This window comes from Rhinolophus sinicus, linkage group LG01, assembly GCF_036562045.2.
Source record: "Rhinolophus sinicus isolate RSC01 linkage group LG01, ASM3656204v1, whole genome shotgun sequence".
NCBI classification, from domain to species: domain Eukaryota; kingdom Metazoa; phylum Chordata; class Mammalia; order Chiroptera; family Rhinolophidae; genus Rhinolophus; species Rhinolophus sinicus.
In genome coordinates, this window is record NC_133751.1 from 155159467 (window position 1) to 155187372 (window position 27906).

The following is a 27906-nucleotide window of genomic DNA, read 5'->3' on the forward strand; positions in this document are numbered from 1 at the left end:
AATAAGCAACCCTGTGCTTTGAGAAAATTGATGTATGTGCTACCAGAAGTAAGGCATGTCCAGGGTGTTTGGGGCTACAAAAGATGTGTTTCTCCAAGTCTTTGGAGAGTAGGTGGGAAAGTTAGCTTGCATTCATGTGTCCTGAACCTAAGTTAACGTTTTAACTTCCAGCAGATGCTATATTGTCTCATACTAGGGATACAGGCAACAGAAGTGTGGCGAAGAATGAGGTGGATGGATCAACTGTGGAGCATATCTACTAATTTTCTGGGCTGCTGCTTGGAAATGAAGATTAATTTGAATTTCTGCTAAAATAATATTAAGAATATTAACTTACAGAAAAAAATACTGAGCTTATTTTGCCAATTCTCATTTTTCCTTACTTCCAAGTTTATTGTATGTTTTAGCAAGACACCACAACAAAGCAGGCCCCCAAATTCCATTCTACTCCCAAAATATACCAGACATTTGCTAGATTATCTCTAAGTTATAAAAAAAGGCTTTAGTTGTATGAAGAGGAATATAACTTCACAAACAAATAAAAAAAAATTCCCTAACTTATGACACACTGAAATGTGTTGTTCTCGACATTAATACCTTCTTGAAAAACATACATTCAATACACAATGTCATATGCAAATAGGCGTTTAATAAATGATGTTTTATAATTAGTATTATTTTCTTTTAAACATTTCTTTCAACTCAATTACTTTAATAGATTGATCTTGGTATTAAAAAATGTTATAATTACATATAAATAATTATAAGACATCTCTTAGGTATTATAATTTATTGTAGTTGTATAGGAAATGTCCTTATTTTGCAAAAGTGCTTTCTTAAATATTTAAAGCTGAAATGTCACAATATTTTTAACTTGCTTTAACATACTTCAGTCCTCGCACCAAAAGAGATGAAGTAAACATAGCAATATAACTGTTAGTTCTCATCAAAAACAAAAACCCAGATTGATCATTAAGAATAGAGCCACTGTTAAAAAACAAAAAAGAGAGAGAGTTTTACACAGCCTTTCCAGGAGTAGGGGAATAAACTCTATAGATATTTCCATACCCTCAACTCTCAACATCTGCCTTATAGAAAACATTAACAAGTAACACCATTCCCTTTATAAATCCTGATGTGTATGCTTAAAGAAACAAGAATGACATGCTCAAGAACTGAAAGCAACTGTGCCAACCTTCTGGATCACCTACTCACCAATTGGCTGCCTATATGGATGATACACACGGATGTCATATGGCTTATGTGTTGTGTTCACCAGCATCATCCTATCTGATCCATCATATTTGTTTCCCTTTTCAACTGTCCTTGTATTCCAATCTGTCCAATAAATAGTGTCTTCAAAAATGGTAAGAGCAAAAGGGTGAGACAGTATCCCATCATACACTGCGTGTCGATGGCGGCCCTCCAAATCAGAGTACCTGGGGTAGGAGGAAGAAAGTCACTCAGTGAAGATAACTCCTCTCCTATAATGCCTTTAAGGATAGAGGAATTGATAAATTAATTAATAAATTCTACCTTCTAGAAGTAACTGAAGTTCAGATCCTCCCTAAAGCCCTAATCTTTATTTAAAACAAAAATAAACTAAAGGATAAAAATATCCTTTACTGAACAAAAGATGGAAAAGTTGACAAAGCAATGCCTTAAAAATCGGAATATCCAGAGGAGTTTAAATAATCACAAATTCCTTCCAGCACATGCAGCTAGTTCAGTTGTTGTAGGTTAACAACGTCTTACATTGATGTTCTCCATTAAGCATCGTTTTGATATCCTAGGATGAACACCAGTCTTGTTTCCTAAGGCATCAGAAAAAATCATAGGATAGCAACATAAAGCTGGAGTTCTGCCTTCTCATGAACATTTCAGGAGAGAAACTGTTCTAGGAGACAGCTGGATTCTCAGTACAACCTGAGCAGTACGTGCTTGCTGAATCAAACTACAGGGCTGCACGGTTAACTTGCATACACTGGCAGCACACTAATTATTAACCACCCCCTGGGAACTATTAATGAGTAAACCTCCACAGGAGATTCTGTGATTTCAAGACGTCACAGAGCATCCACAGCCAAACATCCAGGCCCTCCTACTTCCAAGGGCTCGTTCATTTCTGAGTCTATGTCAGAATATCGATATTTGAATTTTGGAGCAGATCCTAAAACTCAAACAGGAGTAGAATGAGCTAGCAACTAAGAAGCTTGATAATGTTACCCATGTGATGTTAGAAATATTTTTCAAAATATCCCAATTGATAGTCACTTATAGAAGCCTTGAAAGGAAAACCTGAAGACCTTCTTGGGTTCTGTTGATAAGACTGCAGATAAATGACCAGAACTTAGTCACTATCCATTTCTTAAAAAAAAAATATTAAAAAAAAATCATAGCCCAGAAAGTAGTTTTGAGATCTTCCTTTTCAGTTCTTGCAAGATCTCTCTCTACATGGAGATCTCAACACACCATGATGAGTGTTTTGTCCAGTGTAGACCCCCAGGCACACCTACAAAGATGTGTTGGCACATCCCAATATGTACAAGAAATGGACTGGATGCTCTATGGAAATCTATTGATTTACACAGTCTATGAAATCTATTTCTGAACACAGGCATTGCCATCCCTTCAAGAGCTGATCAAGTCAGCATGAGCACTGAACGGGCTGGTGCAGTTGGTTCATTCATTCCAAGATCAGAATGCCTGATATTATGATTTGACTTTTAGACAGTAACCTAGTGCCTGGATTTTAAAATACAGCCACACAAATTTGATCAAAAAGCGAACAGAATATTGAGTAGCTAGAACATTACTTTCTGCCTCTAACACTCCTTAAAATACTATCCATGTGTACACTGCCCATTTCAGTTAAAGCCCAAGTACAAGGAAAAGGAAATTAAGATGAGTTGAGCACTAAGCTGACTAGCACAGGAGAGAGCTTACCAGCTCCATTTTTTTCAGATGAAAAAAATATGAAGTGAAAGCACCAGGACAAAAACCTGATCTGTATAACTTCAAGGTTCACTGTCTTTCTAGTGCATCATACCACAGAGCTCAGTGAATTGCCTGTAGGCTGTTTTAGATAGAAGTGACCTCAGAGTGACTTCCAATTCACAGGCCAGGTAGAAGCTGCCTGAGAATGATACATTGGCAACACAAGCCCTGGTGTTTGGAATAAACAGTTACCCAGTTGACTTCATTCTTTGCTGTATACGTACTCAATGTAACCCAGGTGAGCATCGGCCCAGTAGAGTAGATCATTGGTGTAATCAATGGTGATGCCATTGGGCCACTCCAACTTGGTAGAGATAATCACAGACTTATTGAGTCCATCCATGCCGACTCTCCCAATGTACGCTCGGTGAGCCCAGTCTGCCCAGTAGACATACCTGTTGGAGCCAACACAAAGGGTCAGTTCCTGAAGCCAAAAGAAGTCAGCAGCCAAAAGACATAGCTCTTCTCCGATGAGAGAAATAAAGTATACATTCTACAGAGCTTCTCAGAAAGCAATGAGAACTAACAGAAAATAATCTAAACGGGGATGATATACAGGGAATATTCAAGAATGAACATGATTAACTAGGGGATTTCACTGGGCTTGATGTGGAAAGTAAAGGTCAGTTGTTTTGTTTTTACCATAATTTTCTTTGCATGCAGCCAAAGTATGTGACTTGAAAAGTGAAATGAAGAGTCAAGGCAAAGAAAACAGAATAGCTCATGAATATCATTGGAATAAGCCATGCGTCTACCCATTATACTAAACCATTTACCAGTTAAGAAAAGCAGAAGACAAATCCCAGCAAGATATTGGCCTTGAGATAACTACATGAACAGCCTTTCTGGCAACAGAGGCAGAATAAGGGCATGAAACAAGAGTCCAGGGTTACAGGGAAGACAATACCCATATTGAGGGTGAAGGGCAATTCCTCTGGGGTTATCAAAGCAGAAGGTGTTGTTGGCATCCAAACAGTGCTCGGCCAGCTTGCGGCGGTATCGACCATCAAGGTCAGAGACAGAGAGGCAATTCAGGTGGGCATCCACCCAATAGAGCTTTCTGAAATGCAGAGCCAGGAGTTACCAGTACATCCAATTTGCTTGTGAAAATGCATATTTAGCCACCCAACCTCCTATCCAAGCTACCTTGGAATCACACAGACAGCTATTTGAAGGCACTTTCCCCAGGCAAACAAGGACAAGGGGAGACAGTTGGCCTTCCTGCAATGAGGCAACAGGAGATGCAAGAACATGTGCTACAATTCCCACTTTAAGATGATGTCACATAGGAAATTCTGGGGCCACACCTCACACAGGGATTCTGGCTTTACTTTCTTTGTGTAACGTAAGCCATCCTTCCCAGGCAATGCAAAGGCTTAGAGGAGCAGGGGAGCAGAAGCCAGAACAATGAGTGTCATGAACTACAATTTAAATGGTTGAGCTGAGGAAACAGACTTGTCTAAGTGTATCACTGAGGCTGCACAAAGGAACTCTGAATTACGGCATCCTTAAAATAAAGAGAAACCTTACGCCACCCTGGCTCTGTCAGACTGTTGGCAAAATGAGTTTCTTACCCTGTGCCAAGTTTTACTTAATCAAATTTAAAAAGCTTTAAAAACGTATTGTAATCTGTTAGAAACTCCTATCTCAAGGATATTTCAGTTCTAAATATTTCTATTAAAAAAAGTCCATTTATTTTCTACAAGGCAGGGGTTCTTAATCTGGGGTCCCTAACCGGACATCAGGGTAGCTTGGGCTTTAGGGAGCCTGTGTACCCTCTAAAATTGGTACAAAATTGTGTGAGCATAAATGTGTTACGTGCTTTTATCCAGAAAGGGGTCCATGGTGTTCACCAGAGTCTTAAGTATATATAACCTTCCACAGGGTTCAATGCCCCTAGACTTTGAGTGTCATTAGAGTCCAACAATCAATTCCAACTGGAAGAATGATTTTCCTTCCTGGATGTCTCCTTGCAAGAAGTAAGCCCTGATCCAACCATGCTGGATGTGATAATATTGAACTGTTAGGACAGCAGCATCCTTTCAGGCTTCAGGATGAGGGAATGGGTATGCATAAAAGCGCAAGACTTGCCATTTAGTTAGGTAAATCCTGAGGAATGAGATCGCCACCGTGTTGGATTCCATCATCACAGAGGCTAAGAATAGCGATAATAGCAGCGACCGTGTTTCCCCGAAAACAAGACCTAGCCGGACCATCAGCTCTCATGCGTCCTGTGGAGCACAAATTAGTATAAGACCCAGTCTTATTTTACTATAATGTAAGACCGGGTCTTATACTAATTTGTGCTCCAAACGATGCATTAGAGCTGATGGTCCGGCTAGGTCTTGTTTTCGGGGGAACAGGATATGCCTTGAATACGTACTAAATGCCAGGCATTAGGCTAAAAACCCTTTAAAACATTATTTTATTTAAGCTCACAACAACCCTAGGAGTAGGTGCTATTTATTATTACCCCTGTTTTCCTGATGAGTCTGTTGAGACCCCGGGGTTGTATGATTAGTAAGTGGTAGAGCAGGAATTCAAGACTGGCTACACCACAGTGCACTCCACTCTGTTAAGCTTCCTGCCAATTCATTAATTTCTCTTCATTCCACTGTCAGAAGACTGACCCTGTGAGCACTCTTTTCAAGAGAATGTGGAGAAGACACTCCTTCCCCACTGCTGGAAAAATTAAGAGGACTGAGAGCCAGCAAAATCTTCCAATGCGCACAGTGGTGCTTTTAAAAACGAATAGGTCAAGTTTAAGGGCTTTGGAAACTAAGCACCCTCGTGTTAGCAGTGGGCATCTTTATTGATATTGGGGAAACCGTTTCTCATTTCAATGCAGTTCCAATCTTACAAATGTCCCCTAAAAACTTAAATGTAGTTACGTTCTAGGCTTCCTGTGTGTTTTAAGGACTGTTCGGCCTGGTTGTGCTTCTCCTTGAACATCACTATTCTTTTTGACACCTCGTAAAGCCCCTATACATAAAATATTCATATTCAGTATGGTATTCATTGTTCAGCAGGCACTGATTAAGCACCTATGGTAGGCCAGATAGAACTAGGGAGCAAACTCCCCACTCCCCATTTTACAACTTTACCCTTAAGAGAGTCAAATACAAAAGATGCAGAAGAGTCCTCTGGAGGTCTGGGCTGACTGCAGCAATAACATTGGCAGTATACGCGCCTCCAGCTTCATGTCTGTTAACCACAAAGCCAACTACTTTATGCTGCCAGGTCTCTGACAGATGGAATAGTCAATAGAGATGTTAAGAAGTGTGGTTGATATGATACAGTTTAATTAAAATATCCCTTGCCTACCTTAAAGATCCTCTTTTTCTTGAAGGGCTACCTCAAATCAAAAGTTTCGGGTTAACCATTCTCTATTTTATGACCAGCCCAACGCTGGGAATGACTAGCGTTGCAAGCTAGCCTGTGAACTCCAGGGAAGCAGGGGCTGCTCTAAACCCCTAGGGCCTGGCAGAGCACCTGCCATGCAGCAGTTGGAAATGACTGAATGCACCAGTGAATCCCTTAACAGCATTTCCAGTTAACTGAATGGCCAATAAGAACAGAGCTCTTCCCTCATTTGTGATGCCCCTCCCCCCAAAAATGATACCATAAATTCTTAAAATCACTAGATTTTAGGTTCTGTGGTATCCCACTTGAGTATTAGGTACACAGCAGGGAAAAAAATGCGGAAGCATTAAATGTATCCATATATTAACCCACGTTGGAAAGATCAATTCTCTGTTAAGATGAAAACAGTTAGAATTTTTTTTTTTATTAATTTAACTTTTAAAAGGCTCCTCCGTGTTTTCTTACCTGGCAACCCAGTCTACAGCCAGACTTTCTGCAGCTGGTAGTTTGTGCTTCATGATTGTCTCCCTGTTTGTCTTATTCAGAAACATTCTCTCAATGACTTTTTTCTCTATATCAATCCAGTATAACCTCTTTTCTACTCGGTCAAAATCCAATGCCACAGCATTGCCCAGTCCTTGCAAAATGAGGGAGTAAAAAGAGCCATCTATAGTTAGATTTCTCAAATAGTAACGGTTGCTAAAAATGAGATAGGGCTCGATGTTACTGTTCTGCCGGCAGCTCTTTCCATCTGGTTCTCGGATGTAGCCTGGGGCACACTTACAGATGTAGGAGCCCATTACATTCTCACACCTCTGGCTACAGACAAAGGGCGTCTCCTTGCATTCATCAATATCACTACAAGTCCGCTTGTCAGACATAAGCTTGTAACCAGGACGACAGGAACAATAGAAACTGGTTAAGGTATTTGTGCAGTTTTGGTCACAGCCACTGAGTGAAGGGTCATTGCACTCGTTAATGCCTGTAAGTAAAAGAAAGTTATTAGAGAAGCTAAATGTCAGCAATGGATCCACCATAATGGTCCCAAGTTAACATTTCCACTCCACTGTACAGCACCAATTCTTAATGAATCATGCTACAAGTCGACAAACAATAAGGGATTTCTCAAGGCCATATGCTATTCAAAAGTCTCCAATTTAATCCTTCACCAGTGGTTTTAACAACTAATACAACTAACAAGCTTAAGTTCGACGTTGAATCCTATACACGGCAAACTTCTTTTAACCAATAATGTACAAAGTAAAATGGCAAGAGAGAGGAGAAAGACAAGCAAAAGGAAAGAGCCTGGCCAGTTGTGTTCTGGTCAAACAGGCCTCCAGGCTGGGGTGTGGGCATTGGGAATGCCCTGATATGTAGCATCTTCCATTTTGGTGGTGTGACTACTTATACTGTGGCCAATTTCAGGCTACCAGTGTGACATCACTGAACACTGGGAAGAGATGCACACATTTGGCTCTCACAGATGGGATGAGCCACCCAGCACTCCACTGGGTATACCTCTGGCTGGTCCTGTGACACATGGCCAAACTCATGCAAAAACTCAGGGAGGAGAACATGTTCTTATTAATTCTATATTTTATACATTGTAGAGTGGTTTACTTCTGGAGGTTGGGATGAGGAAGAGTTTAAAACTCTTCCCTTCAATCATCTGAGTATGAAGATGAAAAACGGGCTAAGAAATTCTTGCAGAGGGGCAGTTCAGGCAACAAGTCATTCGAAGAGTTCAAAGAGAATCAACATTGTTTGCCTTGTATAACAATACGATTGGGCACTGGTGGCCAGACTTTGCTCATCTTCTGCTCTCTGTAATGAACTAACTGACAAAAAGCCTAAAAACGTTTGTGTACTGAACTTATATACCAAGAAATCTTTGCTTTTGATAGATAAGGAATAGTAATTTTCTGGTAATTTTTTACTTAGAGGACAGACTGGAAAGTTCTGATAAGTCATAAAGGGTTGCGAATCCATATTCGGTCTCCTCATTTTCCTTTCCCCAAATCTTACGTCACACTCACCACATCCTTTCTCATCACTGTTGTCTAAACAGTCATCTAGGTGGTTGCAGACTTTCACCATTTCAATGCAGTTCCCATTATCACACTTGAACTGATGAGGGGGGCAGGTGGCTTCCGGGGTCTGGCACAGGTGCTCCAGCTCATCAGAATCATCTCCACAGTCATTTTCCCCATCACAGGCATAGCCCTTATAAATGCAGAGCCCGTTCTGACAGGTAAACTGATTCTCATTGCAGGTGGGGTATGAACAATCCCTCTCATCACTGTAATCACCACAGTCATTGTGCCGGTCACACCTGTGTGATGAGACCCAGTACAACTCTTAGAGAGGTTGACGAGACTCAACGATCTCCTCTACCTGAATGTCAGGTCCACCATTAACAAGACCACCCATGTCCTTAGTCCCCTCAAATCTTCATCTACCCCACCAGTCTTCAGCTCCATAAGAATCTAACATTTAGCATTTCACACAACATCCCCAGAGGATAGTTGCTACCACTGGAAATGTGGGTCTAGAGCTACTAAAAATAATTGCATTCATTTTTTTTCCCCAGTTGACTGATAAAATACAACTTTTATAAATCTGGTGTTCATCGGATATAATCATCAAATAATAAGACAGTGTATGGGCACAGGCAATATCCTGATAGCCATGTGTTAGAAGTGCCCACACCCAAGTAGATACTCAAAGGATAAGTGCTATATATTATAAATGATGAGATTATTAAATGTGTCCTTGAAGAACACATGTCTTCTAATAGAAGTAACACTTACACTAGCAGTCCTGTTCCTTCCATCTTTCGTTACAATATTCCTGCCACCTACCATGAGATATGAGTGGTTATGGTGATAGGAAGGAGGGAAAACTAGTAGGTTAGCATGGATCACTGATTGTCAAAGGAAAAAGGCATTTCATACTTCTAGAAGCTGTTTTGGGACCTAACATTTCTAGGCATCTCGAGGACAATGTAATTTCCTGAAGTTCTGTAAGCCAGATTAGTCTTTCTTGTCTACATTATTCCAAGATCCCATCAAAGTCATGATTACTGAAGGGTGTCTTGGTAACAGTAACGAAACTCCTCATAAATATAAAGGGATCTTGAATAATTATTGGCAAAACTAATGTTTGGCAATTCATAAAAGAATTTACTTTTCCAGACAAGAAAAAGCTAAAGGAGTCCATCATCACCAAACCAGTATTACAAGAAATGTTAAAAGGACTTCTTTAAGAAGCAAATAAACAAAAAGTATTAAGAAAATATCACACAGAAAAAAATTCACTGACAAAGGCAAACACATAACAAAAGCAGTGGATCAACACTAAAGCTACAAAAGTTAAAAGACAAAAGTAGAATGATAAAGTGTAATTACCACAGTAAATTAAGGGACACACACAAAGTAAAAACTAATGACAAAAAAATAAATATGGAGAGAGTGAGTAAAAATAGTAGTGATTTTAGAATGTGTTCAAACTTAAGCAACCATCAAATTAAAATAGACCACTATAAACATAGTTTGGTATATATGAAGCACATGGTACAAATTTAAAATCTATAAGAGATATACAAGAAATAAAGAGAAAAGAATCTAAACATAACACTACAGAAAGTCATCAACATACAAGAGAGCAAGAGAATAAGAAAGGAACAGAGAAGAATTACAAAAATAATCATAAAACAATAAAATGGCAATACTACATACCTACCAATAATTACTTTAAATGTAAATAGATTAAATGCTGCAATCAAAAGACAAATGGATAAAGACAATGTAATGCAAAAATACAATGGAATATTACTCAGCCATAAAAAGAATGAAATCTTACCATTTGCGACAACATGGATGGACCTAGAGAGTATTACGCTAAGGGAGATAAATCAGAGAAAGACAAATACCATATAATTTCACTTACATGTGGAATCTAAAAAACAAAATAAATGAATAAATAGAAACAAACTCATAGATACAGAGAACAAACTGATGATTGCCAGATGAGAGGGGCGTTTGGGGGCTAGGTGAAAAAGGTGAAGGGATTAAGTACAAATTGGCAATTACAAAATAATCACAAGTATAACATAGGAATATAGTCAATATTATAATGTTATAATATAATATTATATGAGTACAATATTGTAATAACTATATATGGTGTTAGGTTGGTGCAAGACCTATCGGGTTCACTTTGTAAGTTATATAAATGTCTAACCACTATGCTGTACACCTGAAATTAATATAATATTGAATGTCCACTGTAACTGAAAAATTAAAAAAAAAAAACTTTAAGAATTTACTATGGAGGGCGTACAAGTTGGAGGCAGATAATTAAAAGATGCTAAGGTATCAAAGCTGAATGTGGTCAATTTTACAACTCCTTTATGGTCAGGTCTTCTAATCAGCACACCCCTCCACAAACCTAGGGTATTGCAAATGTGATTTATATCAAAATGTGTGCATGTAACTGTAAAGAAAGCTTCGATCAAAGCAAGCTGGCTCAGCCCCATTTGGCCTCTTAGGAGCTATTTAACCCATTTCCAAATGATTTAAGATACCAATGCTTTCTTTCCTCCAGCTTAGATGCAACTCAAAAGAAAAAAAAAAAAGTCAGGTAAGCAAATCACCAGTTTTTAGACACAATTGCGTGTCAGTATTCTAGCGAGCTGCTTACAACTCTGTCTTATCCAAGTTCTTCAGCAACATCAGTAATGAGCCAAGAGAAAAAAGTCGTTAGGAAATACGATCCCTTGTACCACTGCACCAAATGCGGGAGCACTATTCTGCCAAGCAAGAGAGAGGGTGCACGTTAAGGATGCACTTAGTGGGGGCCACTGGCACTCCAGGCAAACAGAATTGGGAGTTATTTTAGACCCTACAGCTCAGGTTTCCAGACAAACAGTATTTCTTCTCTTCTGCCATAGCCCTTGGCAAAAACAATTCAGAAAGCTCAGACAAGGGGGTGTGGGGGGAGGGAAGGGAAGAGAAGATGAATGAAGTCAGTTAAAGTCTGGTAGGGCAAGTAAGTCAGCTGTGAGATCACAGTAATACTGAAGGCAGAGCTCAGAGAGATCAGAAAGGCAGTGAAATAATGTAGATCAAATTAAGACCTGATATAATTCTATTCCTTAGATCCTATGTCTAGGTTTTCTAAGATAGATAGTATTAAATATTTATTAATGTCAAAAGGACCAGATCTCAGTACAAATAATAGAACTGTTGAGCAAGTAGGGAGAAAATATAAAGATTGATTCCTTTCCACTTACAAGGACTAAAAATCTACAGATCACATCCATATCAGATAAGTATAAACAAAGCATATTTAAATGCAAGTTCACTACAAAAGGAAAGAGTTCTGTCTCCTGAATGTCTTCAGGTTGTCAGTACTCAGATGACCGCCTCTCAGCAATGTCTGTGTGGGCTTCGTGGGAGATGAGTCATTGCACAGGAGTACACAGAGTACATTTCCTAGACATTTCTCTAACTCTTTAATCACTACCATTTTGGGGAGCAGAATGCCAAGTCCCTGTGCTTTCTGCATCCTTCACAGAAGATAACCTAACCTTCTCTGGCTTCCTCAGGACCACCTTCATGAACACACGGTTCTGCACCATGCTGTATTCCAGCCGTACCTCAGGGCCTGTTGAGAGGCTGCCTGCCCCTAAGCCAATGGCCCCGGAAGCTCTGCTGCTCTGATCTTGTGCCTGTTTCGTGTATCTTTTCCATCTCCTTCCTTAGCAGGCTGTAAGCTGACAGTTCTTGTCTCAGTATGCATGTACGTCCTTAGTGCATGTAATATGTGTATCTCTTCTTAGTTCCAGCTCCAGGTGTCCAAATGCCTAGTACATATTTTCACCTCAGGAAGTCCTACTACATCAAACTCACCTTCCACCTTAGGCAAACTCCCTTCTGCACTCCCCTTCCTTTGTTAATGCTCTTACTATTCTGCCAGTCAGGATGGAAACCTACACATCATTTTTTTCTCTATTTCCCTCTATATCTGAAAAGTTTTTAAGTGGGAATAGTGAGCAGTTGGGGCACTAAAAATATATAAACCTTTGGAATGTCCTATTTTGGAAAAAAACGATAAGAAATCAAACACCAGAATACTACAGAAGAGGTCCCCAAAACTGGCAGGCTATCAGCTGAATCTGTTTGACTGACACAGTGGTAGAAGTTTCAAATCTGTTTTAAGCATTTAAAAATCAAAATATTTCATAAGAAAATCCAGATTTCCGACGTCTCATTACAAAAGAGCTAAAAGGTGTGGCTTTCCTGCGACTCCTGCATGATGCTGAACGGAGCCTGCGCTCTCCTCTCACCCCACCAGCCCTGCCCTGTTGCCTCATTGACTCTGAGCCTAAGTGCCGAGCTCCATTGATCATCATGCTGGCACTGCTATTTTTCTCACAGCAGAGAGAAGAAAGTGAAACATTTCTTATCCCCATGCCTCCTTTCTGAATGGAAAACCAAAAGGGTCACCTGCTTCAAGAGAAAAACTTTCTTATTTCAAGCCCCCTTTATTCATCTCCCTGGCCCTCTGCGCAGGGTTACATTGTGCCTTTTATGAGCCCTAAGCACTTTCAACTTCACGGGCCCCTTCCTCCATAAAAATATTTAAAATTATATTTAATGACAGCATTTATATAAAGGTAGACGTACATTCATGTTATATATTAAATAAAATACTTTCTTTGACCTAAAATTTCTCCTTGTTTTCCTTCTGATTTTAAAAGGAAGCTAGACATTTTCACTGGCCACAAAAAATACCACGGGCCTGAGGCACTGTGACCACCTGCCTAATGGAGAAGAAGGCAGCTCTACTCCCATGGGTGCAGGAAGTTTATCAGGAAATGTTTTAATCCCCAATTCACCTGTATGAGTCCGGGACACACTGTCCATTACTGCAGGTGAAATCGTTTTCAGAGCAAGAGCCTCTGGTGCAGTTCTGCCGCTCGTCGTAGCCATCAGTGCAGTCTGCGTCTCCATCGCACACCCACGACTGGGGAATGCACCTCCTGGATGGAGGCACATTATTTACACAGAGAAACTCAGAACTTGAGCAGCTGTGGCTCTCTGAAACCAAAGCACATGAGAATCAGAAACCACAGGAGCGCTCCTGTCAGCAGGCAAATTCATTCTGAGCCGCTATTTCTCTTGCTTTATGTTACTTAACAGCCTGAGAGACAAAAGGAAATGAGGGGAAAACAAGTTGACACATCAGATTGCTATGGTAATAACAGATCATAATAAAAATACCGCCAATAATTTTAATTGCTTTGGAGCTTGGATTTTTTCAAAAGTAAGAAATAAACATAATAAAATACCTCACTTAGTTTTCCATAAAATTAATGTGCGATCATATTTTTCCCTTAAGGCTTCAATAAACTACTCCCATTTTGTTAACTGGATACCAAAAATGCCTTACGTTTGGTAATATCTTTTAGTTTACAAAGTGTATGCATGCAAACACAATGTGAGATAGGTATTTTAATGCCAATTCTACAGATGATAAAATTGAAACTCAAAATGGTTTACTAGATGGCTCAAAGTCATAACACTTTCTAAAGAGCTAGGGCTTCAAACCTAGGTCTTTTTTTTCTCCAAATTTAGTGCTTTTTAAAGTGCATTATAGATACCACCCCAAGTAGAATTGGGGTATATAGGAGAAACATATAAACAAGAATTGTCAGAAACCAGGTTAGGAAAGAGATGAGATAGCAATATGTAATCATTAATGTCCCAGAATAAAAGAACAGGTATTTTATTTAATCTCATTGTGGGTGAATATGAGACAAATAGAAGGGACTCTTGGTGAAGGGGTTCAGAGAAAAGTATATGCTGCAATCCATGTCTGTGCACCTGCCTACCACCCATTTCAGTGGTTGGAGAGCTGTGGACCAATCACCAAAGTCACTGACATGAAGTTACGATCAAACGCTAACCATCCAGGATCCATCATTTTTATTGTTCTACAAGGGAAAGACACTTTTCTAATACACCTTGGCTAAGACTTCCATGCCCTGTTGGTAATGGCAAATGGCGTTCCAGTCTGTTCCATAACCCTCCCCCAAATAACAGCTCTACGGAAAGAGATGAAATTGGAGGCACAATTAATGCTACACTGTTAAAGCTACTAATAATATTAGGAGTGGCCTACTTAGTTGTCTTTATCTGCTCTAGAAATATAGGAGATTATTTCCCTTAGCTAAATGAAAGAGAAAAAAATAAACATTAACATCATTTTTCATCATCTAAAAGCATTTAAGTACTTGATATTAAACAATTCCAGAATGGAAAAATAAAGGTAACTTTCTATCGGTGTGCATTCGATTAAAAAGGAATCTGCCTGACAATCATATCTCCAAAGACGGAAAAATAAATCTACTGAGTTTCTCTGGAATGGGACTTTGCCAAGGAATTCATTGGTTTCACTTACCACAGTGATGTCTTTCATCCTCATCACTCATGTCCCCACAGTCATTATCACCATCACAGATCCATTCTCTTTGGATGCACCTTCCACTGTCACACTTGAACTCATCACTTAGGCATGTCGACTCATGGTACACTGAAAAAATAAATAAAAAGCACTTTTGGTAAAAAGAATAGTTTGTAGTCCAGAAATCTTGAGAGAAGTCTGCTACAGCATAGGCTGTCTGTAACACTAATACAAATTCTTTAATCATATCCCCACATGTGCCTATTCAACTAAGCAAGTTGTCAAAGACCCATAAATTCAGGGACCCCTCAAAATTTTGCCCTAGAGCAACAGAAAATTTAATTTTAACTATTAAAACCACGGCACAAGGATGACAGTAAGGAAAAAAAGGACCTTTCATAAACAGATAAGAAAGGAGTACAGATCGTCACATATCCCCTTTGACAAAGCAACACCACTTCTAGAAATCTAGCCTATAAGAATGTTCCCATATGCGCAAAAAGAAATTTATAATAGGATATTGAAGGGAATTAGAATAGGCCTCCTAGCCAAGATGTGTTACTTTTTTGGCATGTAGGTTATTTTGAGCTGAAGGCAATAGAGACCCTGTGGGCTCAAGAGAAACCTTTACCTCTCCCTTAAAGAATTTACACTGGGGGACCCTGATCATAATAAGAATATCACCAGAAATAAATTTTTATGACCTATCTATAGGACAGGGCAAACGTCTAATTACTGAACATCTGCTCTCCTTACAAACTTGTGAATGACCTTCCTCCCCCCTGGAGCCCAAGGAATCATACCTCATCCTTCTAACTTTGTGTCTCTGAAGTTCACAGACAGAGCTTCATATGTGGGGCCTTTGACTTCTCATGTATGTGGGGTTCCCATATGTATGTATGTAATTAAATTTGGTTATTTTCTATTATTAATCTGTCTCATGTCAATTTGATTATTAGATAAGCTGAAAGAATCTAGAAGAGTAGAGGAAAATTTCTTCCTCCCTCACAATGTTCATTCTAGCATTAGTTTTCATAGTGAAAAAAATGGAAACTACCTAAATGCCCATAAGTTAGGAAAGGAATAAAATCACATGGAACATCCATACGTCACAGTAATATGCAGCAGTGCAAAGTAATGAGATAGATCTATATTTGCTAACATGCTGACACGATGTTGCTAAGCTAATTAAAAAAAAGTGGGGGCAAATTGCAGAAAAATATATATACTAAGATCCCATTTGTGTTTTAAAAGCTACCTATCAGGATATATGGATAAAGGTGAGAAGACATCTACCAGACAATAGTGATTATCTCTGGGGAATGAGGGGATTGAACAAGAGTGAAGAAATGGGAATTTTCCTGTTTTGCATACATCTTATTACTTCTTTAAAATAATTCCTCTGCATATTATGAGAATGTATTCATATATATAGATTCTGTGTTTATTTTTATTTAAATATGTCAAGTAGTTGGTACTAATTGCTATCACTATGACTTTGGTTCTCATGGAAAAATCTGGAAACTATATTCTTCATATAATTGAACCCCGAATTCATATATTTAAAGCAATCTCTCATACTATTCTACTCACATTATTTCCTTTATAGCTTCTTAAAACTATATGTGCCCTTTGTTTTCTACAAAACTTTTAGTGTTTTGTAGGAAAAAGAACTTGGCAGAGCTTCAAATACCACTCTCCAACTATTAGTCCCAGAATTTGAACCAGAAAGAAAATAGGAATAGAAGATCCTCTGAATTCAGCTGCAAACTATGCTAACAATTCTAAGAAAACATCTCCCAAATAAAAAGTTTTATATATGATGGTATTTGCTGCAGTGACATTTATAATAGAGGAAAACTATAAGCAATCTAAATGTTTAAAATAGAGGCAGTTAACTCAATGACAATACAATCACTCAATGGAATATTATATTGCTGTTTAAAAAGGGATATAAAGACAATATAATAAGGGTCAGAAAACTTTCTCTTAGCCAGATAGTAAAAATTTTAGGCTTACAGGCCATATGTTCTCTGTACTTGACACTACCATTGTTGCAGAAAAGCAGACAATATGTGACCACCTTCTAATAAATTTTTTTTTTTATAAAGACAAGAAGTCGGCCCATGGCCATAGTTTGCTGACCCATATACAGCAATATGATTTATTGACAGGTAAAAAAAAAAATCAGTGTAAAAGATTGTATCTTTATATTTTTATATTATGCAAAAAAAAAGTTCATGGATCTAGATTACAATCTGGAAAGGTAGCAGCCTGCAAATATAAACAAGCACAACTTCTTCCAAGAATATACCAAAAGGTCCCTGGAACTCTTAGGAATTTCAGATGGCCGTGGACCTTACCTCACAAACTAGTACATAGACCGAACAGGAAGAGGGTGTGTGTCCCTTCCTTGTGTATATGATGATTCCAATCCCTTTGGGATCCTCCCACAGTCTTATGGGTCAGAACTCAGCCAAAATCAGAAATTCCATTTCAGAGTCTATTAAAATTAACTGAGTTCTACAAGCCAGGCACCACGTTAGGAGCAACACCAACATAGTCTCATTTTATCAGCATCAATCAGCAACCTCCATATCCTGACCAGCAACCCACACCATGCCCTGCACAGCTAACACATTTTTAATGAATGTCTGCTGAATGGTTTCAGCATCTCAGCTGAAAATAGGAGCAGGGCGTGCAATCATTTAGTCATGAACCCGGTCTATGTTTGAAGTAGTTGGAAGAGGTTCTCTAGCTGCATCATAACGCATTTCATGTTTGCTTCCTCTCTTACCACAAGTGGTAGGTTCATCAGAGCCATCAAGACAATCTCTTTCTTGATCACAGTACCAGTGGCTAGGAATACAGCGTCCAGACGTGCAGTGGAACTCACTGTGGCTACACGTGTGAGAGGCTGTGAGAGGAAGGAAAGAAGATAAAAACCCATAAGCAAAACATAAGCTTGTTCCCATCAGTCTTAACAATCTACCTATATCTCTGAACTGAATAAATAGTTGCCCAAAAAGGAAGATGGAGGCTTAGGAAATGAGCTTTTGTATATGCTTTCCATGAAGAGGAAGGAGTATGGAAGGGAGAGAGGGCAAGCAATACTGCCCCAATTTTCCGGAATATTTTTTTCCAGAAATACCAAAATAAATTGTATTTGTTAGAAATAACAAAGTACTATCTTTTTGATACGGGACATCGCAGATTAATGTAAGTGAAGACATGCTTCTGCCATAACATAAAATTAAATAAGTTCTATGGAAATAATGATTAAAAGCAAAACAATAACATAACCATATCTGAGCTCACCACACACACACAACCTTTAGCATGTCAGACCATGATTCTAGAGAATTAGCAAAGTTCTGGTCTTACCCATCCTTGTTATATGAGCTTTTGTTTGAGTAAATGACTCTGCCTGTGCTTGAATATTGGTTCTTTTCTCCAGGAACTTTAGGTAGCTCAGGCCAAAAGTATTTTCCAAATTGTTATGTGGATACAAACTAGAATCAGACCTTGTAATTCTTTTGATCTACAAGGCTCCCTCGCTTTGGCCCATGATTTTGCCAGGAAAAAACTAGTAAGAAAGCAGAGGTCCCTAAAAGAAACAGTACTAGCTCCTATCTGTGTGTCCTTATCTGACAGCTACATCCTGAATTCTGTTTCTTCTTGCTGCTGTTTCTATAACTGACTCCTGCTCTTGGACTGTAACCTGGCCTGGTGATAATTACTGAATTCTTAAATTATGCATCTATTTATACTAATAGTCTCAAAATTATCAAGTTTAAGAAAGGCCTTTTAATTTGAGCTACAAATACAGGAAACTGTGATTGAACCAAATTGCTAAATACGAAATAAAGGTTTCTGAAAATCAAACATATTTAAAAATAGAAAAATCCTTTAAATTATGAATGGCCACCATACCCATATTATGAGTAAATATAACGGCTTAACATGCAAATTATGCCTGAAGTTCCTGAAGGCAAAAGCCCTTCCACTTTCAGAAAAATGGCTCTGCAATTGTAGAAGATTAGGTATCACAGCAGGTCTCTGGGGAAATAGATGGAGTCGGACCTCCAACCAGGGAACAGAGAGGGGCTTCTTATGCCCCTCCAATCATCTCCTAAAGTAACTGCCTATTGCTTCTACTGACAAGGTCAATTTGAGATGACAAATTGAAACTATCCCAAACACCCAGGCCATACATCTTGTATTAGCTGAAGGCATGCATCCTTGGAACCACAGAAAGAGAAGCAGGCTTATATTACCGCAGAAGGTTGGGCTTTCGTCACTCATGTCTCCACAGTCATTGTCTCCGTCACACAAGTAAGTACGAGGAATACAAATATTGGTACTGTGACATTTCGTGAATCCAGGCTGGCAAGTGCGATCAGCTTGAAAAAGACAACCCGATAAACATTTGGTATATGTCCACCACATATAGATACCATAAAGAATGTTCATGCTAACAGATCTATTGCAGAATTCAAACCATCGGAAGGGAGGCATTTTGAAGGCTATCACAGAGGCAAGATCCATGACACTTAAGTAACACCATAGAAAGATATTTCCAGCAGATATATACTGCAGGGAGGGTAAGGGACACACAGAGAGAGAGACAGAGAGAGACAGAGAGAGAGATGCTTGTATTAAAAAAAAAACAATGAAAAAATAAACGAATTTAATTGTCACCCTATGGATAGACTGAGAATACTAGTAAGGAGGGAACAGGGTGGAGAGGACAGGATGAGAAACTTCTGTCATATCATTTCGTCATATCATTTTGACTTTGGAACCATGGACATCATTTTGAATAAATAAAAACAATGAAATAAAAATGGGAAAAAGAATATAAATCCTAAAATTTGGAAATAGTAACAAATGAAGGTAATATAGTTAGTCAAGTTGATAGCATAACCATACAGAGAAAAAAAATTCAAATGACTTTAAAACCAGTATTTTTAACTGCATGTCCCTAGAGGGAAATAATCTAAGAACAAGGACCTAAAATCTTAAATTACATTTGGTAGATTTATTGGTAGTGGTATTATTTGTGTGGTTATTTTGAAATTATTATAGAATAAAGCAAATCAGTTATTATGTTAATGTCATTAGAAACCAAGATTTTTAGCATAAGAAAAGAGACAAGATTATAAAATCTAGGAAGTTAGGTAAAAAACCTGTAATCTTAAATTAAAATGGAAAATACCAACACAAATTTATATTTTTCCTTAAAAAATTGTATTTCCTAGTTTTAGCCACTGAAAAGGCTCAGAAGCAATGAAAACCAATAGGAATGGGTACTCCAACCCTACGGTAACTTTCAAATACCATAAAAGGAATGAGGTCTCCTTCGCTAGGTGGTTACTTCCAGGTGTGAGACAGGAAATGTACAAGTCTGAGCTATAGAAGACTGAATGGACCATGTCAGAATAACAGAGGAGCCAACTAAGCAGAGCTCTGCTGGCCTGAGATAGGACCATTGAACATCCAAAAGAATAAATGACTTTAGTGCCTTAAAACTCATGTATGTAAAATATGTCAAATATGTAAAATCCATGAGTTTAACAAAATACTAAAAGCAAAACAAAAACTTAGAGCTCATTATTCACCAACATATTACTCTGAAAACTGACAAAAACAGGAAAAGCATCAAACATTTATCCTACATAACTGTATTTCAGGGTAACAAAATAGTTGATAAGGGAAATTTCTTCTTTATGGACCTTCAGCTAATCAATGTGGATGGAATAGCAGAGTTTTTAAATGCCTATTTTGTAACCCTTAAAGAAGTAATGGATTTATGCAACAACCATCCGTGGATGCTAAAACCATTGGGTGAAGGGTTGATGGGAACTTCCTAAGGGAAGATTCAGACTGACTTCTAATCCACTAATTAATTTTTTCATCGCCTAAAGAGGAATCAAGCACTATGTGCCTCATAATGTGATGCAACAGGACCTACACAGTTCCACCAATGAAGTATTCTTACCCAAAGAATTGAACCTAATGCATTCAAACCTCAAGGCCTAAATACCAGTTAGTAAGAAATAAGAGGAATAAAGTAACATATTAAATGGCTCAATTATGCAATTAGTCACATCCAGAATGTGGAACATTCCACAAGACAATTCAATAGCATTTTAAAACAATGGCAACTGTTGTGGCATAAAAGATATTAAAGAGTTATAACAATCAAAATCCATGTGTAGACTTTGAATCTTATTGAATAGAGCAACTGGAAAAAGACATTTTGGGGATAAGTGACAAAATTTGAATATGTACTGAGTACTAGAGGATATTAATTAAGTATTGTGACTTTACTAGGCATTATAATGGCATAGCAGTTGTTTTTCAAAATGTCTATCACTGATATGCATGTCTACTGGAAGCTGCTTTAAAATACTCAGAAAAAAAGTGGAGGGAGATAGATGAAACAGATGGGCCATGTTGAACCTGGATGATGGGTATATTATATAATTCTTTTTGCTTTGGTGTATGGTTACAATTTTCTGTAAGAAAAAGTTCTTTTTGACGCATACCCAAATAAATATTGTGGTAACTCCCTACAAAAGCAGCAAAGCATGTAGATGTATCTAAACTGAAAATACATTTGAACTTACACTCTGCTTTTTTGTTTTCCCAAGATGCTGAAGGGCAAACCCCAGAAATTTTGAATAAAATCAATTAATGAAAAAGCAATTTCCCCCCCCAAAAAAAAATGAAAAGAAAAAAATCATTTCCGTCAACACTATACTGTATAGCTTTTTGCACAACAAACATTCCCCACAAAACATTTATGCAATAATTTCTGTCAGGAAATATGTTGGTAGTTTTAAAACAATCAAAAATTTTGTCGAAAATGAAATTTTTAACTGACAGATATATAAACCAAGGATAAAATATTTAAGGTGATTTAAGTAATCAATAATTGTATGGGTCCATAAATTTATGTAAATAATTCAAATATTACGTAGAGTTCTTTTTAAAAAATCATTTAGTAGATATATTTAAATGAAATTTATGTTTTACATGAATATTTAATTCTTTGTTATTTCATAAAGACTTTGTTTTTATATAAAAATTTCATCTTTTATGATGTAAGACTTCAGACCCCAAAGCACAATAAGTACTTAAGATGAACTTACGGCAATTTTTCTCGTCTGAAGTATCATTATCATGGCAGTTGTTTACACCATTGCAGACAAACGCAAGAGGTATGCACCTTTTATTATTACAAGTAAATTCCGTGGTGGCATTACAGTCACTGAACAGGCACCCTTCCTCATCACTGTTGTCACCACAGTCGTTGTAGTGATCACAGCGATAGCGATATTGGACGCATCGCCCGTTGTCACAGGTGAAGGCTGTCGAATGGCAAGTGTGAAACGCTAAAAGGAAGAAAACACAGTGAAGTAAACTCTTGATTAAAGCATTATCCTAACTTCTAAAAAGATGTAATCAAATAAAATAGACACTTCAAGTTTACCTTCCAAGGCAAAAACGGCTGCAAAATGGACTGCATGCAAAGTGAGACAACACCTTAATTTAGTTAGACAGAGCAAAATATGTTGCGTGCTTTTTTTAAGCAAATGGCAAAGTTACTCCATTTCTCTATCATCTCAATTTCAAAGTTTATCTCAATCATAGAAAAGCATGAAATAGAGTGTCTTTGGGGGGAAAAAAACTCTTCGCCATTATATAGTCTACTAGAAAAAGGTCACTAACCAACCTCAGAAAGTCTTAAGAAAGTCCATTGTGTTTTACTCACCCCATTCAGATGGAAGCTGAATATTGGGAAAGATTTTGGTAAAATTATTGAATTAATGATCCTTCTTCTATGAAAATTAATAAAATGATAATAATCACCTATTGGAGTTCTTAGTTCCATGCTGTTATGCTTAACAGGCATCAAGTCTCATGCTTTCTTTTTATATATTGTTTCTCTTATGTCTCACAAGAATCCTCGTAATAGCTCCATTTTACATATGAGATGCCTGAGGCTCAAAGAGGTTAAGTAACTTTCCCAGGGCTATTCAGATTGTGTAAATGGCACAGTCAGGATTTTTATTCAGTACCTTTGCTCTTAAACACTACAGAAGGGCTTCCTAATAAAGCATCAAACGCTACTCCACAGCATATACAGAGGGAGTCAAAAACATGTATACACGTTTTAAGAAAGGAAAAAACTGCATTAAAATTATAATACTTGATACATACTGATACCAAACATGAATGCAAGTCATGCGTATACATTTTTTTGGCACCCCCAGTATATCAGTTTATATGTGATTTAGCAGAAATGCAGTCTGGATACTCAGAGTAACAGGATTTTCCATTCTAACAGGATACTGAGGCACAAAGCTCAAAGCTATTCACACACCGCAGGATACTGTACCAAATCCTTGACGTAAAGACTTCATGAGCTCCTAACAAACGTCCCAAGAGTCCAACTCACCACAGACACTCTCCAGCTCATCACTGCCGTCCCCACAGTCGTTGCTGTTGTCACATTTCCACTGCTCCAAGATGCAGTGCCCGTTGAGGCAAGTGAAATTGGAACCATCACACCGTATACCATTGTCCACAATGCAGTGCTTATTGTTGTTGGCCAGATACCAGTGGTGCCCCTGTGGACACTGGCACTCAGCACCATTTGGACCTGAAGAAAAGTAGGTCCAGAAAAAGCAAACGATTTGTGTAGCAAACATTCATATTTTATTCTCCTCCAGAATAGCACTGGTAACAGCTTCTATATTAAATGTGCTATAAGACAAGCCATGGAAACTGCTCCCATCAATCTTTCAACTACATTCTGAGTCATTTTTCCATCAGAACAACAACCACCAATTAATAAATGTAGCTAATTCACCCTGACCTTTAAACAACTACCTTTTGTCTACATTGAAACAATTGCAATGATTCTGCCTCCTCAGCAAAGTCTGCAAAGCAAAGGTATCAAAAGGCACACTTTCCTATGAATTTGTTGTTCTGTATAAAACACACTATGAAGCACATATCACACATCATATTAGATATATTGCAAACTATAAATAGTACTTCCTAAGTGAATGAATTAAATCCTTTCATAAGAAAGATAAACTCAATGATGGAATTTCTATTCAAATCATAAAGTGTGGCAGCCAAACCCTCATTTTTCTTTCTATTTCCATCAAGCTTGAATTAAAAATGCTTTCGTAAGAGAGCTCCATATCTAATAGGGAACAAAACCTGTCAAAATCTTCCTGTCAACATGCAACCCCCCAACTCTACTTTTTAATTACCCTGAAATCAAGGAAAATTTGTTCTCCTGTTAGCGCTTAATATTCCTTCAGCTTTCCCTACCAGTTGTCATCATTATTATTACTCTCCTTGATTCTATATCCATGGGCAATGTCTTACCTGGTGCACAAATATGGCTGCAGCCCCCATTAAACTGGTCGCAAGGATTACTGCACTGCTGTGGGTGGTCCTTTGCAACAAAGCGAATACCCGTAAGCCGGGAGGGAAAACTTGGGGTCATTGCAGTCTGGCCTGACCCATCATATTTGTTAGCTCGGTAAATTTTTCTTGTGGACCAGTCAGTCCAGTAAATGTACTGGCCATTGATAGTCAAGCCAAAAGGACGAAAGGTTGTGCTGACAATGACCTCCCTCTCCATGCCCTTTAAAGTGCTGCGTTCAATCTTGCGCCTAAAACAAAGTTTAAAAAAAAAAAATGCTGTAATCCAGAAAGAATAATTGACATCCCAATGCCAGAGCCTAGTCATTGCTTTACACATCCCTCAACTTTGTTTTCAAGTAAAGCATGTGCCAACAAGAAATGTTTCTTCTGGTGGTTTGCTTATCAAACAATGGTCTATATAAATCATTGATTTCAAATATCAATATAACCTACAAGTAATCCTATAAATAGAACCAGACTCATATTAGTAATAAGAGAATATTCTGAAATAATACATGTAATCTGTGGAACTTGGTGTTTAGCACATAAAAGTCACTCAAAATGTTAATTACTTTTCCCTTCCCACTCCTTTAATGACTTTTTCAATTTGTCGTTTACTAAGTACCTTGAGGTATTTACCTGGAAAATAATCCAAATTTAGACACAAAACATCACTGCTTTGTCTCAAATGAGAAAATGAAAAAAAGATCAGGTTGTTAGGTGCTCAGTGTCACAAGACCTAAAACATACCCTGTTTCCCCGAAAATAAGACCTAGCCAGACAACTAGCTCTAATGTGTCTTTTGGAGCATAAATTAATATAAGAAGACCTGGCGTTATGTTACTTTATGTTACGTTATGTTACGTTATGTGACGTTATGTTACGTTACCTTACGTGACGTTACGTTACGTTACGTTATGTTATGTTCCCGGTCTTATAGTATAGTAAATAAGACTGGGTCTTATACTAATTTTTGCTCCAAAAGACGCATTAGAGCTGATCGTCTGGCTAAGTCTTATTTTCGGGGAAACACGGTAATAATATAAGCAAGAAAAATTAAGATTTCTGACATATAGATACTAGTCATAATAAACAAAATCATCTCATCTCTTCAACTATTCCATTAGGATAATTGGAATGTGAACAATTTCAAGGGTTTCTTGGAGAAGTATATAAAATATAAAATTAGAGTTGACAAAAGTTTCTAAGGAAAACATGAAATTGGCTGAGAAGAAGCTGGCTCAACAAGGATCTATTTGAGAAGATGACCGAAAGTCAAGACTAAAGGAAAACGTTTTTATAAGACACTGAACACTAAGGCCCAGAGAGAATATTCATGTGCATTTAAGTCATTCATATTTTATGGTAGTTACATGGGGTCTGTAGATTATAAATTGAGTGATTACATTTGTAATTATGGCTGAAAATAACTCTAGTAAAGCATCTTGAGATGCCTTTTAGTTCATAATTATTCAATCTCATGACATAGATCACTTTTCACAGGTATGTTCACCAGGCTAGAATATCATTCATAAAACTGTGATTCTACTATTTGGCCATGTCTCTTTGGCATATTTTATTTTCATCACATTATGCAAATCTCTCTCCTTTGGAAACAGGAGAAAAACTCTTCGTATCAACACCTGTATGAATAACCAATGACACATACAGACTAGCATCTGTCCAGTACAGAAGGTCTTCCTCATGGTCCACAGTGAGCCCACTGGGCCAGACCAGGCTGCTGTTCACAATGGGTTCCCGAAAATTTCCTCCCAGTGTGGCTCTCTCAATTTTGGCAGTAGTACCCCAGGAACTCCAGTAGATGTACCTAGTCATCCAAAAGGAGTCATAATTAACTCATCACAAGAAAATTCATAATCTTTTTTAGTTAAAAAAGAATGGCAGCATTCTTTAACTGTAAATTGACATTAACTTGACAAACGTAACCCTACTCCATTCCCACCCACATAACTTGCCCAAAGGGGGTCTACTGAGTCAGAGGATTGACTCCCTAGTATGCTGCCAACCTTTCTAGCATAACTATGATTTCCTTCCCAGGTAAAGTCATACATGACCTTTCACCCTTGAGTCTGTAGCTACACTGTTACAAGCCCATAAAATGTTGGCCCTCTATGAATATAAAATAATTTCAGGCCCCCATCCCTACAGAAATAAGTAGACAGAAATATGGTAAAGAAGACGATGGCATACCCTCCGCAAGGATCTAACACAATTGCTCTTGGCTTTGTAACGTGGGCTATCACAGTGCGCTTAGACCCATCCTCAGCCATGGAGTTAATCGTCTGGTTGGTATAGTCACTGTAATAAATTCTTCTATTGACCCAGTCAAAAGCAATGCCGTCAGTAGTCCCTATATCTGGACACATACCAACAAACACACATACACAAAGACATTAAAGTCTCAATATGCATTTTAGAATTACTGGGTCATCCACGTGTGTTGATCCCCTTGTGTCAACTTCTAAGATAAGCTGCACCTGGAGAGCACTTACCTGAAACAATGACAACGGGAGAACTGATCCCTGCATTCATGTTGACATAGGAAATCTGGCCATGTCTAGCTTCTAAATTTTGTGTGAAGTAAATTCTGTTATTCATGCTGTCATAATCCAGGGCCATGGCATATCTTCCCACAGTTATTGCTTGGAAAGGTGGGCTATGGTCTTCAGGATCCAAGTGTAAGCTTCCCAAGGAATTCTCCAAGGCAAAGATGAGGAAATTTTCTTTTGGAATGGCACAACTCTTGCCATCACTGTTCAGAGTCCCAAAAACACAGCCACATTTTGGGGTGTGTGATCCAGGAAGAGCAAAGCAGAGATGGGAGCACCCACCATTATTTTCCAAGCAAGGATTGTTGTTGACCTCTGCTGGTGAACGGGGCTGGACGCTCTGGTCAAAGATGGTCACATCTCTTAGCCAGTTGATATTGTCCCTTATCACTGCTGGCAGCTCTGTGTTCCCTGGCTCCTTGCTAGCTTGGAAGATTTTTTTTAAATTTCTGTCTACCCATATGATAGAATCTCCAAAAACAGTGATGGCATAAGGAGTTGGGTAACGACTGCCATATCGAATCACTTTCAATTCCTTCCCCTCAATATTGATCCTTGAAATTACATCTAAAGTATCATCAACCCAATAAATGTAGCCACTGCTATGGTCCACTGCCAAGCCCCGTGGTGTGACAATGCCCTCTGATACAAGCACAGTTCGATTGGTACAGTCAAGAAAAGAACGTTCAATCTTTGGGTTTTGCCCATAGTCAGCCCAGAAGAGGTATCTGTTCTTGGGGTCTACAACAATATCCCTGGGCATATCCACTGTGACTCTAAGGAGAACACGGCGGTAGGTGGTATTGATCCTCAGAACTTCTATCAGTGCTTCAGATTCAAAGGCATTGATGAAATAAAGATTTCCTGCAGGAAAGTAAAAGAGCATGCTGATGAATGGAAAACCAAAAAAAAAATAAAATGAAATAAAATAAGAGGATACTTCTTCAAATTCAGAACAAAATACCTTGTTGAACAAAAAAACCTTGAGGTTTGGCTCAATATATATTGTCTTTTCCAAGATGATAAATGTCTCCATTTAGACTTAGAAAAATAA

At 38.2% G+C, this 27906-nt stretch overlaps 1 protein-coding gene across 1 annotated transcript in view; it reads right to left on the minus strand.

Annotated features, from left to right (window-relative positions):
• The window catches only part of LRP2 (LDL receptor related protein 2), a 196547-nt gene that overhangs the window by 40329 nt on the left and 128312 nt on the right, over window positions 1-27906 (minus strand). The window contains exons 39-53 of the mRNA XM_019727374.2: window positions 26796-27716; window positions 26494-26659; window positions 25952-26110; window positions 24241-24530; window positions 23297-23500; window positions 21987-22229; window positions 19107-19232; window positions 17627-17746; window positions 14827-14958; window positions 13262-13463; window positions 8397-8692; window positions 6826-7342; window positions 3905-4057; window positions 3222-3392; window positions 1216-1439 (exon numbers count right to left, since the gene is read on the minus strand). Coding sequence (XP_019582933.2) covers window positions 1216-1439; window positions 3222-3392; window positions 3905-4057; window positions 6826-7342; window positions 8397-8692; window positions 13262-13463; window positions 14827-14958; window positions 17627-17746; window positions 19107-19232; window positions 21987-22229; window positions 23297-23500; window positions 24241-24530; window positions 25952-26110; window positions 26494-26659; window positions 26796-27716 — 3924 coding nt within the window. The remainder of the gene's footprint in view (window positions 1-1215; window positions 1440-3221; window positions 3393-3904; window positions 4058-6825; window positions 7343-8396; window positions 8693-13261; window positions 13464-14826; window positions 14959-17626; window positions 17747-19106; window positions 19233-21986; window positions 22230-23296; window positions 23501-24240; window positions 24531-25951; window positions 26111-26493; window positions 26660-26795; window positions 27717-27906) is intronic.